Here is a 19,716-nt window from a genome sequence, read left to right as displayed (position 1 = left end):
CCGCCACATATAGACAAAGTAAAACAGTATGAAGCTGTGTTGACCTTCAGCTTATTCAGTCATGAATAATAATAATAAAGATAAAAATAATCTTTCTCTTCTTCCCCAAAACTACATAGTGCACCTTTAAGTGAACACGTGCACCTCTTACGGCCCTGCGTCATGCATCATAAAGGTATCTGTGTGTGTGTGTGTAGTTGCAGCTGTAGACAAACACGAGTACTGTAAGTGCACCAGGCCCTTGGTCGAACTGTACAGTGTTTGTCAGCTAATTAGCAACATGAGTTAGTGCGACAGCAGTTGGGGGAGCGCCTCACACGCAGAGAGAGGCTGATGGGAGCTGATGGGCGCAGCAGAGCGTCGTTGCTGGTGACTGAGGGAGAGGAGGGGCTGTGACAGCATCCAAACCACTGCTAATGAAGACATCAGCTCGCGAGCACAGATATGCTCAGTCACAGGCGAGCCAGCCGTCAAAGCTGGCATTATGGCGTGAATATATTGCACAGAAGAATCGTCAGATGCGCACACTGAGCTGAAACATTTGTGCCTGTGAACACACAATTATCTCCCTCCAGTGGGGATGGTGGCGTCCTGGTGGCACTCCATAGCTAGTCAAATGTGCAGAACTAAACTTAGGAAAACAGCAAATACTATCAGATTGTCTCTGTTTGATGGAGCTGTCTGATATGAGCTCGTCTTTCTTGCTTTATTTGCCAGGATTGTTTGGGTACACAAGCAAACACCAGTAATCCACACAGGAAGGGATTGAGTGGCTTAAAGCAGCGAAGGCTACGGAAAGTCTTTATTCATTTTTAATTTCAGGTAGCTCCCATTGTATTTATGGTGTTACCATGACAATGTGAAGGCTGAATATGAATATAATGGAAAAAGAATATCAATCTCTTCGACGTGAGCTTCACAGCTGTGTAGCTGTAGAAACTAGTAAGTTATAAATGCTAAAAGAAGGCGAACTGAAGTTAAAAGCAAGACTGGTTATAAGAAATAGACGAGGTAAAACAGACACTTAGTGAGAGACATTAGATGAAAGCAACACCACCAAAGATGGAGATGAAGGAAGATGCAAACATGGTCTTACGCCGGATTTTCCACGTAGCTAACAGCCAGACTGTGGCAGAAATCTCTTTCTTGGTCTCATTCCATCGATTCTCATTGGTTAAAGTCAGACTGACCATGACATTTCTCGCCTCTCTGCCCTCCAGGAAAACATTTTGGATTCGAGACCCTGACGGGCAGCGGGTGTGTGAGTAAAGCCTTCAGTGCCACGGGCTGATATATTGGCTGATTAGCGGCTTGCGTGGCCTCTGCTGATAGAGTTGCCTGATAGCCGAGGAGCTATATTTGTTGCCCTGCTCGGGAGATACCGACGAATGAATGTTTTTGGACGCGGCTGACATTTCCCTCGGCTAAGAGGGCCTCTTCTCTGCAGCAGCTCTGTCAGTACCAAAATCAGATAACGTCAGACTGTACACAGACAGCGTTGGACCGGCTTAACTGTTGTTTTCCCATTTCCTCACCCAGGAAAGTTCACGCCAACAGCTTCAGTCGGGGAATCACAGTTGTGCTGAATTAAAAATTCCCTGCTCGAGCTGACATCTCAGACTCCGTGCTACTTTTGACTCAGATTGCCCTCGCCAGCACTTCATCTGCAAGCCAAATAGATGCACAGGATTAGTTGTATATGTCATCAGTTATTCAGATTCGGCACATGTTGCTGTCACTGGAAGTTCTTTGATATAAACGCCTGATGATTTATTAAAGAGGATTTCTGAACGGCTCTACTATGAACGATGACAGTTATGATAACGACCAACAGTAGCTGCAAGGCTCACACCACGGGAAGGCAGCAGTCTCCTAGAAGAAGCCCCTGCAGTCCTATAAAGCAGCGCCGTCGGTGTGTTTGTTCATTTTTATCAGCCCTGCGAAGTATGTTGAATTTAATCCCTGAACGAAAAATCTATTTCTTGTTTGTCAGAGGGATGGAAACGTCTTTGCTGCCTGTTAAATGGAGCTGTCTGTGGAGAATGGGCGAGGAGGAAATATGCTCAATCAAGAGTCAGTTAGGATTCACTGTTTTATTCAAGTGCCTACCGGCGCAATATTATGCTTAAAAAAACAACAACAACCCAAAAAAAAGCAAGATTGATTTCATTTTGACAGATGAATCAATACGTGCTTCACCGTGCTGCGATAATGAAATCTGACTCTATGATCATCCTCTCCATTTTTTTGTCTATCCCCTGTCAAGGGAGATCTGCAGCAACCATACATACGATTAAAGGTAGCAGTGGCAGCACATACACACGTGTTCACATGCTAACATGAAAGACACGTGCATGTGGGTTACATTATCATAACAGGAGAAGCGCAGATAGAGCAGCTTTGGGGGTGTTCATCTGTGCAGTTCCAGCATGTGAGAGTACAGCTGTGAAAGAATAATAAAAAAAAAAATGGGAGCTCTGAGTTTCTTGAGAGCTCCCTTGACAGGGAGCAGAACAGGCTATTACTTCATATTGCACCATTTAAGCTGTTTTTATTTTGGACTCTCCAGCTCCTTCTACCAGCCGGCGTCGTCTCTGGGGATAACAATCAGGCCTCGACAAGAAAAGGCAGACAGCTCCTCACAGTTTAGAGAGTCGTCTACAGTTTTGTGCGTCTTTATGTTTTTTGTGTTGGCTAAATGAGGTAATCCTCTCTGCATTTCTGTGGAAAAAACACCCCGGCTGTCACTCACATTGAGTTTGGTTCGAATTTTGTTTCTCAAAGGCTGCTACTGCTGAGGTGACAGTGTGTAGTCTGAGTTGAGTTCCAGCCTCTCCACCTTTGTCTTCACACAACTCTGTAGGCAGTTTTTCCTCTATTCTCTCTCTCTCACACACACACACACACACAAAAAAAACACTCACCAGGCTCTGGGCACCAAGAGAGCTCATATCAGCAACCGAAGGCAGAGACAGAATCTACAGTTTGAAAGTTATTCTCAGATTGTGTGCAAGCTCTGAAGCACCCTGACTCATCCTCTTCTACGTTAACCTGTTGACTTCTGTACTGTATGCCTGTCCTTTTGGCTAACAATAGCTCCCTCTAGTGCTGACAGGTGATAAGACTGACGTGAAGAGACAGACAGAGGGGAGTGAAAGCGTGCAGATTATGGTTTGGGTGAGGAGCATAAGGCAGCTCTGTCTGGCCTGTGTCCTCTCCTTGTGAGAAAAGCGAAAATCAAAAGCGAGACAGGGCTGAGAGGGAGCAGAGAGATTCAGTGAGCTGAGGTGAGAGGAATCAAAAAGTGCTTCAGAGAAGACTTTCAGATTTCAGGAGAGCCGTTACGTAATTTGTGCAGATGGTAGTTTGAGTGTCTCTCCCCCCCTCGTGTCGCCCCTACCACTGCCAGGACACATTATCCTCTTGTTCAGGAGCTTTGAGGCAAACTTTGATCGCTTGTGCTGTGGTTTTTTTTCTGTCTTGAGTATGTGTGTGCTTCTACAGGGCACAGTTACATGCACACAGATTTCACATATTCATTCTCTATGCTTCAGGTAACAGTAAGAAAGAGGACAATTTGACTTATTGTAACCAAAAAATAAGGTAGAAAAAATAAGTCGGCTCCTTACAGGCTTACAGTGGCAATGCTAACACACTAATGTTCTTGCAGATAATGTTTACAATGTTCAATATCTTATTTTTGTCACACTGGAGCAGATAAGGTGGACCCGAATGCAGGGGACGGCAGGCAGGAGGAAGATCAATGGGAGAAGTTTTATTCACGATCAAGTAAACACAAGGAACAGGCAAACACGACAGCAGGATCGGAGAAAAACAGAGCAGGATCAGAGGAACAGAACAGATGACTCAACAAGGACTGAGCTAAAGACTGGACTAAAAATACAAACTAAGATGAGGTGCAGGTGGAGTGAGTCAGAGAAACACAGGTGAAGGTAATGAGTAGAAAAACACTAGGAACAGGGCTGGGCTTAGGTGATGCAGTGCAGGTGTGGAGGGAAAGCAGGACGGGCAGAAGCACAGGAGGGAAACAGGGCAACAAACACCAAAAACACCAGAAAACACACAAAACACTAATAAAAGAAGATGGAATCTAAGGACCATGACAATTTTAGTTGCTATTCAGCACTGATGGAAATGTCCAAATAACCAAAGTTATTGTAATTCCTTCTGAGGGAGACATTATTGTCTTTAACGAAGTTCACGTTCAAAGTTCAACCATCCAAAAGACGTTTCACTTGTACCAAGATTGTCGACCTCACGGTGGCACTAGAGGAGAAGTCAGCTGATCATAACAGTTGGTGGATTAACCTCCTGGGAGCTACAAATGTCCGTGCATAATTGTGCCAGTCTCTGGGCACCATGAATGAATGCACCTAATGTCATGGAAATTGATCCAGTAGTTGTTCAGACATTGCTCTCCAAAAACAAAAAACATCACATTTATGATGGCACAAGAGGAAAAGAAGGAGGATCCCCAAGACAAAGGTGAAACAAATAACTTGAAAGATGGCACCATGCCAATTAGGTCAGCCAATAAACCAGACAGACAGCATGCCGTGCTTTAGTTTTCTTATGAGTAACCTTCTTTCAGTTTCACTGTTATAATTCCTGGAAATTGAGGTAAAATTATCATCAAGCGCTTGTCACAGGCTAAATTCAAAGCTGTTCAAAGCCATCTGGAGTACAGACACGGTTCTGGGCTCTTTTGAAAGGTTACAGTCTGATTTTTCCCCCTGAAGTCAGAAGCTCGGTAAATGCCTCGGCTTCTATAGGAGTTTGAACAAACTGAATTATTTATTTATTTTTCTTCTTCTTCAAAAAAGCCTGCAGATGACCTGTAACTGCCCCTACTAGCTGGAAAACACAATAGCTCCACATCATATAGTCTTACAAAGGCCCCAGTTCAATTTGAATATCACCAAAAATGGGCATTTTCTACATTATATATATTATAGTTCTTTATTTTCTTATTTACACTAACTTTACACATATAAAATAGTCAAATACAAGTCCTTAGGTGGACAGACAGCCTATACAGAGAGAGAGTTGCATTCTGTCAGGGCTTTAAAACATAAAATGGTCACTCATTTGGAGGCTGGTGTGTAAGTGGCTCAAAGAGGAGATGGGAAAAGAAGTGGGTCTCCTGTCTTGAAATCGTTCTGTCACTGTTGCAGGCCACATGGCGGGCATATAGGCTTCTAACAGGTCAAATGAGATGCCAATCGATAGGTCAGAGGTCGGCATCTTAGGCAAATCTGTATTGCAGTTTAATGCCATTTTGCTTTCAAATAGGGGAGGTTTTTTTTAATCTTGTTGCCACATTTTGGACTAAATATTTTACTGAAATTGATCTACTGGACATAGAGAGGACTGCTTTTGTTGGATTTTCAACTGTGGTCCTGTGACCATACCTCGATGGGTCAGAGCCAAGTCCGATCCACAGTGGGGCCGCCATGGATATGACTTGTTCCAACACATCCATGGGTACTCGATTGGATTGGGATGTTGGGAATTTGGAGGCCAGGTCAATGCTAATAACATTCATGTGGTCGATCCTGAGCACAGCCATTGGAGAATGCCGTTGCCATGAGGGATGTACTTGGCCTGCGACAGTGTTTGGGGTGGATGCTACGTGTCAAATGGCATCCACATGAATGCCAAGGTTTCCCAGCAGAGCCTTGCATTGTAACGGGATGATCACTGTAATTCACTTCACCTGTCAGTCCTTGTAGTGTTATGGCTGATCGCTGTATGTGTGTGTATTTACGGCCTTAATGTTCCTGCAGTTCAAGTAGCTGCAGTTCAAAGATGTTATGGAACAAATGGCTACATGGTTTCCATAAATCCACTCCATTCATGGCACATGAAGGACAGTGCATCGAGCTGATGCCAAATCAGATCTGGAATGAGATCATAGCAGCAGAGATAACCGGCTCATGAAGCATCCAGCTACATGTTGGCAAACTAAGAATTAAAATATCTTCTAACAACTATTAGCTGTTGGATATTGGGAAAGAGAAGAATCAAGGAATGTAGTCTTATCACTGCCTCTTTGCGCTTCGTGCACCGCATCTCACGTCAAAAGAAGAACTAATGATTTGACTTTTTGAGGGAGTCTAGGATGGCTGCTGATGTACGCGCTAGTTTGTCCCTGTTACATCTAGTCTTTGCTGCATAGGCACAAGCATTGATTTCCCTCCCAAATTCAATGTTTCTTTGTTTGCTCTGACAGGCATTGCCATGGAAACACAGGGGAGTGGAATTACAGTAAAGTTAAGAGGGAGGCTGTAAGAGGGAGCTCGTCCACCAGACTGTGAAGGGCTGGTATAATTCAAGACCAAAGGCAGTGCTACATCATCTCTCGGGGGCTGAGAGGACTACAGCCTTTCTTAAACTTCCTCATTGTTCTTTTGGTCTCACATCTTTCAGAAACCGCTGTTACTTTTACCTTAAGCTTTACATAACTGGTATACACTCATCGGACAAGAGCCTTTCTCTGTATGGGAGTTATGTGATGTTGAGGCTTGTTTCCTCAAAAGTGAAAGCAAGAAATGGCTTCTATTCTTGTCTCTTACACAGATGGGGTGTTAAACATTGATAGGGCTGATGCAGGGAGAAAGGGAGAGTGAGAGAGAGGCAGAGAGGCACTACTCCCTTTTTCCTCTAGGTTCGACTTGATTACTCTCCGGCATCCAATTTTGTTGAGTAGGAACATCTGTTAAAAAGTGGCAACTGCACGATGGCAGAGATTCAGAATCTTACATGCATTCATGTGCAAACGACTGTGCAGGTACAGTGGGAGCTGTTTCATCTCTTTAAAGGTGTTTTTACCCACATCAGACAAACCATGTGGGATTTATAGATCTTCTTCAGGCCCAGTGTTCCAACTTAAGGCGACCAAAATTAAAAAGGACAGTTTAGTATATGAAGATCGGTTGCAAATCCCTAGCAATCAATTACATTAAGTCTGTAACTCAACAGATTTTTAGCGATGATTAATCTCCTTAAACAGATATCTACATATGAATGAAGAATCTGTAGGCAAGGGAAATGATTTTTAGTACGTTTCTGCAAAACCACAGATAGGATCTGACTGAACGTTTCTTTATGTTGCAACATTACGTTTGCTTAGGTTGCATTTTCTATTCCTCTCTTGTCACAATGTTGTGCTTATGCTCTGCTTAGGTTTAGGCAAAAAAACAAAACAAAAACAACCCAACATGTTTTGGCTCAAAATACCTGTTTTGGTTGCCAGGTTCACGGATGGAGATCGTCTGACTTCCTGTGAAAAATAGCAGCTTTTGGTCGCCACATAGAGGGATGGAAATGTCCCCAGATGTCTGCTGGTGTGACACTGCAGTCGGCCGTTTGGCAACCTTGTTGGCTTCATTAACACCTCCGGCATCCCCTCCATCTCCCAATATGAGAGTCAGCTAGTAAACATATAATGTGAACTTGAAATATGCCACGTTTGATACAAATGTCAACCATGAACATATCTGTGGTTCACAGAAATGTTAATGGCTAACATTATAACCTGGTCACTGGGCTGCTGAAATGCAGTCTAAGAACAAATCAGTCACAGACTGTCAGGCTGGGCACCCATCACTCCTCGTCTGTGACACTCAGCACTGGAGCTCCGCAGGGTCGCGTCCTGAGTCCTCTACTCTACTCCCTCTACACCCACGACTGCACATCCGCCCACAGCATAGATGTCATCATTAAGTTTGGGGATGACACTATGGTTGTGGGACTGTTACAATATGGTGACGAGTCCTTCTGCAGGGCTGAAGTCCAGAAACAGAATGGTGCTCCATCAACAACCTGGCACTCAACACCTCCAAAACAAAGGAACTGATCATTGGCTTCAGGAAACAGAGAGATGAACCTGCTTCACTATTCAAACGAGGAGACATGGTGGAGAGTAACCACCTTCTAATTCCTCGGCACATACATCTCCCCGAACCTCACATGGACCTAATCTCTCTGGTTGAAGACGGCGCAGCGACAGCTCTACTTCCTGAGGGCACTGTGGAGAGCCAACCTGTCCCAGCAGCTGCTGCTGTCTTTCCATTGCTGCTCTGTGGAGAGCATACTCACTTATGGCATCCTGGTGTGGTATTCTAGCCACACTGCAGCTGACAAAAAAGCACTACAGAGTCATTTAAACAGCACAACAAATCACCAGCACACAGTTACCTTCACTTGAGCACATATACAGAACCCATTGTGTGTGTGCTGGGCCACTAACATAATCACAGACACATCTCTCCCAGGAAGCCCCCTCTTCACTCTGCTGCCCTCTAGAAGGCGCTGCAGGTCTTTTAAGGCCCGCACCTCCAGACTTCACAACAGTTTTTACCCACGTGCCATCAAAGAACTGAACTCTTGTCAAAAACTGACTATGAGCAATATTTTACATGTATTTTCATTATATATCCTGTGCAATATATCTGGTTAAAGTGCAATACTATGCTGCTGAGTCTTATTCAAGACTAGTGCAATACACTTTTTACTTACTTACTTGATTTTATACTTTGTGTGTGAGTCGTCTCATTTGCTGTGTACTGGTGTTTTATACATACGACCACTGAGGAGTTGCACTGAAATTCTGTTGTACTCGGTGCAATGACAATGGAGGCATTCACTGACATTTTCACTTCTCCTTTGCTTTTTTAAAGTAATCTGCATTCTGCTTCAGAAACATTCCAATCGTAGACGTCATCTCTCGGCTTGGTCTCCATTCTCACATCTCAGGTTGCTAATGTGATTGTAAACTATGACCAGCACATGGAAATGGAAGTCTGGCCCTGGATATCTGCTGGCTACTTCAGAAGCCCCCTTAAAATTGGCCGTGGCCCCCAGAAGCTAAACACTGGATTCCAACTCTTTAAATGTTTAGATGGGATTTAACTTTAGTCTTGTGTTAAAGAAGTGAAACACTCTAGCCCATCTCTCTAGCCCACAATGCCCTGTCTCTGTAGGGTTGCAGTGGTATTCTGGTTTTAAGATATGCCGTGACATTAAAATTGACAGTTATCATACCACATTCACTTTCTTACCAACGGTATTGAATTCTATTGTGTTAGTGTTAATAAAAAGTACATATATTTCAAGTTTCATGTGTATGTCAGCACATATTATCCTGTGAGATGATAATATAGCGTTTGTTCAACCCCAAGAAAACCTGTTTTAATACTGTAATACTGTGAAACCATGATATTTTCTGAGATGGTTATTGTACTGTGAATATCTCCTCTTGTTGCAGAGTATTTAGGATCTTTCATCAGAAACAATGAACAACCTTTAGCAGGACTAATGAGTAATGTGTGATTTCCGCTAATTTTAATTCTATTGCCAGAAAGTAACCCTTTTAAACCTCTCTGTCTGCACGTATGCTTGTCACACAGACATCTCAGCAGACCGCAGTCAAACTGTGCTCTCACAGAACCACAGAGCACATCCTGGTTGACTCATTGCTGGTGGTACTAATGAAGAAAAGTTTTACATTTTACCACATTTTGTGCCTAGCTGCTCCCTGAAACATGCTATGCTTTGACTTCCCCACATCAAAGGCACAGCATCAAGCTGCCTGCTATGTTGCTGCATGAAAAGGAATCTGCCAGAGAGATCATGTTGTTTTGTAGGTGCAAAGCCACAAAGTTGATCCGCTGCCTAGCTCAACTGTCCATTGCAGGCGGTAAGAAGCTGGTAATTATGCAAAGAAGTTTTAGCTGTAAAATGGAAAGAGCCTGTTTAATGTTAAAGGTTTAATGAATTTTATTAATTCATAAAGGCATAAAGTTCCTCCCAGCTGCACAATAAAACACTGAAACAAGTATTTTATGGAACATTATCAACAGATTCATTTAAACAAGAATGATTGAACTTTGGATAAAAAATGAATGAAAAATATGTACAGTGGAATTATAAAACATTATTTCATATATTACATGTAACATAAAAAAAATATGAGGGCAATTTTTCTCTCCTCTCCTCAGCTGGTCTACGATGTTCAGTCCCCTGCACTGGGTTTCAGAGGGTGTTGCTCGGTCCACAGAGAACTTTCAGGCTTCTTTCCTCCATTGCTCTGACACAATTTCAGCACCAGTATGACTATGACCACCAGTGCGCAGATGACAAAGACTACAAAAATCCCTATCCACATATCCGAATTGCATTTGGGCTCAGAGACGGCTCTAGCATCTCCTGCAAAGAAGAAGGCAAATGTTGATGATTAAACATGATCTTTAATCCCTGATACCTGCCGAGACAAACTGCAAATCACACGCTTACCTTCTGCGTTGACATAAACTGTCAAATTTCCTGACTTGTCCACAGCGACCCTCCTCCACCCATGAGACAGAGATGGGATCCACTCCTCTACCTCACAGAAGTACAGAGCACTATCTCCCAGACCTGGCTTCAAGACTGTGAGGCTGAACTGGTTGGGCAAAGGGTGGCTAAATCTTAGCTGATCACCCATCCCAAACCTATCTTGTAGGGTGCCGTTTCGATAAGCGGTGAATATGGGGCGTGGTTTAGTCTCTGCCTCTTTCTGCCGAAACCAGGTGACCTTGAACTCAGAGTCACTGCTGGATTGTTTGGTGATGTGGCAGGGGATAGTGAAATCTTGGGTAGTGCTCCTATTCAGCTCCAGCTCATTCTTTTCAATGGACAGGTTATTTTCTGTAAAAACAAAAAACAAAAAGAAATAAGCACAGCCGTAAAAAGACATTTTAATTCAACAAGGCAAACAGATCAATGTTACTTTAAATTAAATTCCACGGTACGTCTTTTGCAAAAACGCAAAAACAGACAATGCAACAAAACAAAACTTTTAAACTGAAAGTGCTGAACAAATAGGACAGATGTGCGTAACAAAGTGGCGAGAAATAAATGCATAAAATCATCAAAACTACCAGAGCAAAACATAGCAGCAAAATTAGGGAAGTGGTTATTCTTGCCGAGACACAACTTCCATGTGTGGTTGAAGCGAGACAACTGCATGCAGACCAACATGCACACCATCATATGATATTAGTATGACTGGACTACGACTTGTTACAAGTTTTATGGGAATATAATCAATCTTCTTGTCTTACTCCACATTCATTTAGCTGCTCTATAAGATGTCATCATACCTGGAACATTTACTGTCAGCGTGCTGGGACCTCCGCTTTCTGAAGCCTTTTGCTGCCAGCGACCTTCATGATCCAGCTGGTGCTGCTCCACCTGGCACTTGTAGGTCCCGCCATCCCCCTCATGTGCCCTCTGAATACCAAGGCGGAAGCTGCTCTGAGTGGGTCTGGAGAGACGAAGCCGCCCCTGCAGGCCTCGGACCTTCTCATTCTCTGGGTAACTCAGCAGGCCTCTGTGATCAAGCTCCACCAGGGTATTTGTGAAGGAAGAGTCGTGTTCAGTATAGAGCCAAGTGACTTTGTAGAAAAAAGAAGGACTGGGTGCGCCTGAGATGACGTTACACTCGAGCTCCACCTCTTCTCCCTCGTGGAAATTCAACAACCTCTCTGTCTGATCCAAACGAAGGTCATTGACTGGAAAATGAAAGTGGGCAGAGAAAAAACAACTGAGTCAACCGAGAACTGAAATTGTTGTAGTTTAAAGTCGATGAAACTTTCAAATCTAATAAATAAGATAATAGAAAGACACAATAAATATAAAAACAAAAGTAAATGTTCAGAGGTCATATTCACAAAACAAACAAAACTTTTGGGTCAACAAGCACTTCACAGAGGCTTCTGAGAGTTAGGTTAGAGGCAATCAGGAGGACTCCTAAGTCACTGAGACCACACAGTTAGTAATGTTCCTCAGGTAAGGTGTGTCATCTTGTCAGTGTTTTGTAAGAACAGAATGACAATGAACCTGGCCACTAATAAAGGATTCAGTTGGCTCACTAACAAGTCAAAACAATCACATAACCACTTTGTATTGATGAACATTAAATTTCCCTTTCACTGACACAAAACAGGTCACCTAACAAGTAGGTTCAGTCGTAAAAACATGATGTCATTCACAGCAATGGAGTCAGCCACACCTCGTTCTCTGCGTTTAGGAGAAAAAGATCTTTTTATTTATTCAGGGAGGGTTTTCAGGAACGCCCTGATCAAATCCACACACCTGGCATTAACACCAGTTCAGCCACAGTCTGCAGATCTGACTGTGGTTCGGGTTAAGGGCCCTGCTCAAGGGCACTTCAGTGGTGGTAACGAGGTAGGGGTCGCTAGTTCGCTTCTCTAACCTTTAGGCCACCACTGCCCATCGCTTTTGTGAATATGGCCCCAGAAAAATTATTACAAAGGTATTAAGAAAGTTGATTTTCTTCCAAACTGGACCTTTAAGCTAGTTGAGAAAACAGGTTTAGGGCTTTTAAAATAGTATGGACGACATGTTGTTGATAACATATGTTCATCTGGAGACATTTTCAGTGAGCTAATTAAAGACACACAAACTTACCAGGTTCAATCACTGTTATGTTTGTAGTTCTGGACACTGGCGAGAGCTCATACCAGTCACCACGAGGATCTTGCAGCCACTCCACCACCTTGCATGTGTACAAGCCTCTGTCTGAGATCTGAGCTTGTCGAATGCTCAACTCAAAGCTCGGGCCCTCAGTGCGCTTCACGCTGATTCGCTGTCTGTGGCTCGGCTCTATCTGGGATCCAAATGTTAGGAGGGCATCCCGGTCCGAGCGTACTAAGATCTGTTGCTGGAGCAGCCAGGTGACGGCGTAGCGGGAGGAAGGAGATTGTTTGGAGATGGCTGAGCATTTTATCTCTATGTCAGTGTTGATGTTGCTTGTCAAGGTGGGGGCGGAGGTCAGGTCGAGCGTGCTCACTAGGAGAAAGAGACAAAGTTGAGTCGTATATGCTGAGAAAACAGGAATAGATTACACTGCAGCTTTCATCTAAACATGCTCCAAAGATGTTGCCTTAGAGATCTCAGGGTTTACCTGGTTTATTTACTCTCACGGCCAGCGGGTTGGATGCAGGCAGCCTCTTGTACGCATTCTCCCTGAAGACTGACGCACTACACCGGTAGCTTCCTGCCTCCCGTTGGCTCGCACCTTTGATGAGAAGATAGTGACGGGCTTCATTCTGTTGGTTCTCTACTTTGAGCTGGTAGCTTTGCTCGAATCCAGCAGACCAGCTGACGGTACCGTCGTAGCCCAGTGTCAGGATGTTATCGAGGCTTGTGGCATCACGCTGGAGGCTCCAAGTCAGTGTTATCGGCACATGGGGCCCTCTGACCCGGCACGTCAATGCCACATTTTCTCCTATGGTCACTATGTTGTCGCGACTTACAAGGTTCACCGTCACAAAGGATTCTGTAACACAAAGCGTTGGTTGGTAAGAAAGGAGAAGTTTCAATTGTTCAGAGTAAAAAAAGAGATGTGAGAAAACGACATTTCCAAAAGTACTGTCTTTCTCCCCTGACACTTGCACGTCTGTTCTCAGGATCATTTCCTACTTTAAAACAACAAAAGGTTCATTCATGCATTAGACATAAAGTATTTCTATGTCAAAATACTTGTCTTTACATGAAAATGATCACTTAAAGGATTAAACATCCTTTGAAGAGAATCAGGTGTTCCTCATTATTTGCAAATATGATGCAAGACTTTTGTTCGTCCCACTTCAACATGTGCATGCACAAAAAACTTCCCTGCAATATCCATCACACCCTAAAGGACAACACAAAAGTAATTGACAGAACTAGGTCTGATAGTTAAACTAGAAGTTTTAGTTGTTCGGTCTTTAAAATTGTGAAAAATGTCGATCAGTGTTTCCTAAAGACCAAGGTCGCGCCACAACCCGAGATATTCAGTTTCAGTCATAGGGGAGTAAAGAAACCTGAAAATATCGACATTTAAGAAGCAGGAGTCAGAGAACTTTGACATTTTTCTCAAACCAATAAATCAATTATAAAATAGTGTAATTAATTACACTTAAAAAGATGAATTTTAAATCTAAAATCTTTACTCATTGTTGGGTTTTAAGTGCTTAGTTTGTGCTGATTGTCTTGGAAGAATAATAAGTCCCTTTCAGGTTTGAATTCTTGAGGAAACGGTTCATCCTCTGTGGGGCATGAACGCACTCAGTAAACTCTTTCCAATTAGATTTAGATATTTCTTGCATTCAGATGAAGGTTTTGGCCCGATGGTGGTTCAGCAGGTAAGATCAGAGGGGCTGCGAAAACATTAGGAATTATTTTCTGAGAAACATGAGTACACAGCATAAATGTCATGGCCATCCAGTCAGCAGTTGTCCAGATATCTTTCTCTGGACTAAACCGTTAAGTGTCAAATGTTTTGACCTCTCAGACGTTGTGAAATCTTGTTAGTCATCAAACCATCTGCGTAATAAGAGGAACCTTTTGTGTCAACATGCAGCTTTCATCATCCATGTCCCATCATCCACTTCTGCCACACAGACACATGTCTTACCTACAGGATCCACTGTGACAGTGGCGGTCTGTGACTGGCTGTTGGTCTTGCTGTTGATTTTCCATTCAGACACAGTACACTGGTAGACACCCGAATCTGAAGGCGAGACCTCATCGAGCTCCAGGGTGAAGGCGTCAGTCGCTGGCCGCGTTGCCTTCACGCTGCGTCTTGTGAACTCCCCCGCGGTTTCCATAACACCCTCCTGACTCAGGCTGATGACGTTTGTAAAAATGGCTGTGGAGGTTGCTTTGCGTTGCCAGGTGACTGAGAGCTGACCTTTGACCCCCTGCACCTTACATGTGAGCTCCAACTTGTCACCTTCATTAACTTTCACACTGTTTTGCATTTCAAGTGAGAGCCCACTTTCTGTGATGAGACAGGAGACAACAGACATGTTGGAGAGGATAAAAATAGATATCACAACAACTGCTTATAAAAATATTATACACTATCTCATCAGAGAGTGTCTTATCACTATCTTTTGTAACTATTTGTAGCAATTCACAGATATTAACCACTTTTTTTATTGGACACAGTCTCGTCTCAGTTCCTCACTCTCCGTTCCGCTAACAGAGAGCAATAGTAGCTAGCGCTAGCTTAGAAATCCGCTACATTTCACTTACATAAACTAATAACCTGCTTCTAGCAAAACACAGAAGTTTAATAACAGTATCCTTTGCAACAGATCAAACTGAGAAGATAAAATAAACTCATACATTTGAGAAAATGAAACCCTGAATAAATCTATATCTCTATAAATAATCTATAACGGTCTGTTTGTTTGTGTCTCGCTCAGTATGGATTCTCTGACTGACCTGTGGCTGAGATGCTCACTAGCTGGGGGCTGGACTCTTGGGCTGCCCCCTGTGTGAAGGCACCATCCTGGCCTCTGTCCTGAGGCCATGCTCTACAGGTGTACTCTCCACGGTCGTCAGTTCTGACGGGCTGCAATATGAGACGGTAATCTTTGCTCCCTACCCGGGCTGCCCTGAGCTCTCCTTCTTTCCCTCGCACGCTGTACTCCGGCCCCACGGACAGAATGCCTGTAGGGCCGACGCGGGCCAGCTCAACACTTCCCTTGAGCCAGGCTACAGAGAAGAACTTTTCCTCCAGGTTTTGTGTGTCTACGCTGCAGGACAGAGAAAGCTCCTGCCCCTCCTGCAGGGTGGTCGGCTGAGACGAGATTCTCACTACCAGAGACGACGTGTCTGGCAACACCTCTGTTCAAAGCAAAAAAAAAAAAAGCACAGTGAGACAAATACAGAGGCACGCATCCTGTCAAGAAGCCACAACTGTGTAGAGGAAGAGCAAAGATGAAGGTGTCAGCTCATCAGGATGTGATGTGTTATAGATAAAATCATTCGAATGGGAGCTGCGTCTAACCTCTGGCTCTGACGGTCAGGGTAGTCTCCGCCGCATCCTTCTGTGCGATACTGTACCAGGAGCGGTCAGGATCTTGAATCCACTCCTGAGCCTGGCAGTAGATCTGGCCTTGGTCTGACACCTCCAGCTGAGCAATCGTCAGCTTGTATGTGGCCTCTCCCATTTTATCTAACCTTATGAGTCCCGCCTGATAACGCCCTTCAAACCCCGAGCCTGGGCTCAGCGTGAAGTCTCTGTCCATAGAGATGATGCGCCGAGCGTCGCTCTCGCCTTCTTTATGGAGATACCAGGCAATAGACAGATGGGTGTGCTGGAAGGTGTTGCTGGAGGCTTGGCATGTTAAAGTGAGAGGATCACCCTCGTTAAAGCTCAGTGAGGCGGAGGCAGGTGACGAAACACTCAGAGAGTTGTCAATCACTGTGGAAGCACAGGGAGAAAAGACACAAAGACAAGAAAGTCACACATTTTAACTGTCATACCGTACAGCGACGTAGTCATATTGAAATGGCTAAAAGTTGACAGATTACCTTTCACTACTGTCTGAGCGCTGTAGGCTCCAAAAAAAACCCTTTCTGAGTTGATCACACTACAGTCAAATTCCCCTTCATCATTCTTCTCCAGTCTTTGTATCTCAAACAGGACAGCAGTAGGAGACACATGTGTCAGAGTGATTTCCTTGCTGCTCACGCGATCCGAATATATGGCATAGCCGAAGCCTTTGTTACTGGTGCTGATGATGTTGATCTCAGCTGTTGGATTTGAAGGCAGCTTAACACGGAATTCAAACTCCTGCTTGGCGTTGGGATCGGAGAAGCCGCTCACGTTGCAGAAGATGGAGAGCGGAGCGCCCACCACACGATACAGAGGCCCAGCCTGCACTTCAGTGTTCACTCTGGCCTCTCCTGAGTGAAGAACAGACAAAACACAGATGTTGAATACTGCAGTTATTTAAGTGTCAGTCGTGTTTATAAGTGTGCTACACGACAGGGTCTGAACTATGTTTGAGTGTTGATGTATAAAGCATAACTCTGTACCAGGCTGGGAGGGTTATTTGTATACATTTATTCCGATACAGTTACTAATTACCTGTTAAAAAGTGTTGTCACTAGTGGAATCATTCTGTTTTTTTAATTTGTAATTAGTGGTCCTCCTTTTCACTATATCTGTAATCTAATTACTTCTTTTTTTCTGTAACTTTACCAGAATACAGTCAAAATTACCAAGTAAAGTAGGCTGATCATTTTAAGTTGTTACGTTTTTGCTTGTACATCATTACAACAGTAATAGTCTACTTTACTTGATTCTGAGCTAATCCATTACTTTTTTCAAGTAAAGTCAACTTTAAAGATTTACAGTGTAGCCTTCAAATTGCTACGCGCATTGCAATACATATAAACATTTTGTATGGTTGAAAGTCACAAGGGATAAGCACTTGAGTAAAAGTCTTAAAGTATCTGATATCAAATGTAATCCGGTATCAAAAGCAACTATCTGGCAATAAATGTAATTCAGTACCATAAGTACAAGTATAGGAAATCATACATTCAGCATTTTTCTGATGGTTAGGATCTTTTTTTTTTTTTCAATTGCTAATTAAATAAATTAAATAAAAAATAAACTAACTAAACTAAACTCAACCAAGTATCTGCCTCCAAATGTAGTGGAGTGGAAGTATCAAGAGCAGAAAATAGAATAATAAGTACATGTACTTCAAAATTGTCCTCAAGTACGGTACTTGGGTAAATACACTTAGATCAGTGTTGATTAATAATATCTGAGAGAAAAGGTCCCTGCAAATAGTGAAAAAGGACTGTTGCAGAGCTTTGATCCTCACTGAATGACAGGAAGATTATTGCTGCTTTTTCAATTTTGTGAAAATGATTTTCAGTAATTTTCTCGCTGACATCAAATTAAATTGTTGGTTAAAAAAAGTCGGAGAGAATAACACACATCAATCATCTGTTATGACTCACTGGTTTTAATCACAGAAGTCTTGCTAAATGTAATTTTAGTGGTTGTTATTATTTCTTTTTATCTATTAGAAGAAGATAATTAAGATGGACATAATTACAGATGCACAAATAACTATATTCCACTTAAAATGCACTCAGCGACAACAAGTTTCCTCACTCTGCTTACTTTATAATTACTTTTTCTCTTCTGTCCTTTTTCTTTTTTTTTTACCAACAGATCACTCACCAGGATCCAATCCAACTGCAGGAAGGGACTAAGTGTACTACTCACCACAGTGCAGAAAAAGCCCCAGACACAGGAGCAAATAAGCCCTCCAAGAGCAGGATTGCAGGGAACAGCTCATCCTGAACCTCCCTCAGAAGTAACACAGTGTTCACACCAGCCTCCAGTTGTGACCGAGCCGTCAGTCAGTCTCACTGTGGAAATCTGTCTGCTGTCACAGAGACATTAGAGGGTTTAATGCTTCCTGTAGGTACACCAAGAGGAAGTCTGAAATGTTTCCTGCACACTCATCATCGCAATCACGTGCTGGTAAATCTGTCATTGTCACTTATATGTTTCAAAAATACACAGGTGCATGTGGTGGAGTGGATATAAAAAAATAATCAAATACAGACCCACATATAGGTCTTGTTCCGTTTTGTTTCTGCACGCGATCATGGGTACCTGGTGCATCATGTGAGGGCTCATTTTATTTTTACCATACCTCAGATAACGTGTTGTGACGTTTTCTGCTGCTGCCCCTGCAGCAGGCAGCATCCTCAAACACCGTCATCCCTCCATGTCTCAGAGTTTTTGCCCGTGCACCTGACTGCATCAACTTTACCTGGATTTCAGAATAAAACAGGTGCGACTTCCGGTTTTATTCATTCGCACGAAGAAACAATGACGGAGATGAAGGGCCTACGGTTGCGTTGTTAGGCAACAGCGTGGGTCCAAGTGTGACCTACTTCGACAAACATTTGAAACAGGAAATAAGTGTGGGCTCGTTTAGATTGTGTCTCAGTGGTGGCGTCGTGTGGACCCACGAGGCAACAGTGCCGCCCAGTGGACAATATGAGAGCAACATGTCTGCTGCAGCTGAGTGTATACAGTGCTGCTGGAGAACATCTCTGTGCTGTAGGACTGAGATGGGTCAAATGGGAACAGATTGAAATCTTTCCTTTTTTCTCTCTTTCTTTTGTTTTATTTTCCATGGATGTTTTAACAAAAGAAAGATAGGATGAGATGAGATGGGATAAAACGAGATAAGGTGAGATGAGATGGGATAAACTGAGATGAGATGAGATTAAATGAGATTAAGTGAGATGATATGAGATAAAATGAGATGAGATGAGATGAGATGAGATTAAATGAGATAAAGTGAGATGATATGAGATAATATGAGATGAGATAATATGAGATAAGGTGAGATGAGATGATATAAAGTGAGATGAGGTAAAATGAGATGAGATGAGATAAAGTGAGATGAGATCAACTGAGATGAGATGAGATTAAATGAGATAAAGTGAGATGAGATAAAATGAGATGAGATGAGATTAAATGGGATAAAGTGAGATGAGATAAAATGAGATGAGATGAGATTAAATGGGATAAAGTGAGATGAGATAAAAATGAGATGAGATGAGATAAAATGAGATAAGATGAGATGAGATAAAATGAGATAAGATGAGATGAGACGAGACAAAATGAGATGAGACAAAACGAGACGAGATGAGATTAAATCAAATGAGATGAGATGAGGATGGAGTTACTTGACTAACAAACTAAATACAAATAAAATAGGAAACAATTAGGAAGGTTATATGACACCTAAAATATATTTATACAATTAACATTACAACCAGACTACACAAGAGAATTGTAAAAATATT

General features: G+C 42.9%; 1 protein-coding gene across 2 annotated transcripts; it reads right to left on the bottom strand.

The window, feature by feature from the left end:
- Positions 1-9,776: 9,776 nt before the first annotated feature.
- On the bottom strand, positions 9,777-18,954 carry LOC311263147 (immunoglobulin superfamily member 3-like). 2 transcript variants are annotated; one of them, XM_084363057.1, is made up of 11 exons: positions 18,549-18,954; positions 18,113-18,275; positions 16,396-16,770; positions 15,869-16,285; positions 15,301-15,705; positions 14,486-14,851; positions 12,992-13,366; positions 12,496-12,876; positions 11,166-11,576; positions 10,318-10,710; positions 9,777-10,230 (listed from the first exon to the last, which is right to left on the bottom strand). In XM_084363057.1, exons 2-11 carry the CDS (start codon positions 18,183-18,185, stop codon positions 10,037-10,039), a joined length of 3,390 nt encoding a protein of 1,129 aa, XP_084219183.1. In that variant the 5' UTR covers positions 18,186-18,275; positions 18,549-18,954; the 3' UTR covers positions 9,777-10,036. The 2 variants fall into 2 exon arrangements, with proteins under 2 accessions (XP_084219183.1, XP_084219184.1); XM_084363058.1 differs by having other exon boundaries at positions 16,396-16,767.
- Positions 18,955-19,716: the final 762 nt, after the last annotated feature.

The sequence above is a fragment of the Pagrus pagrus genome (genome assembly GCF_965226575.1).
Source record: "Pagrus pagrus genome assembly, chromosome: 9".
Taxonomy (NCBI): Eukaryota; Metazoa; Chordata; class Actinopteri; order Spariformes; family Sparidae; genus Pagrus; species Pagrus pagrus.
This window is presented reverse-complemented; position numbering and strand designations above follow the sequence as displayed.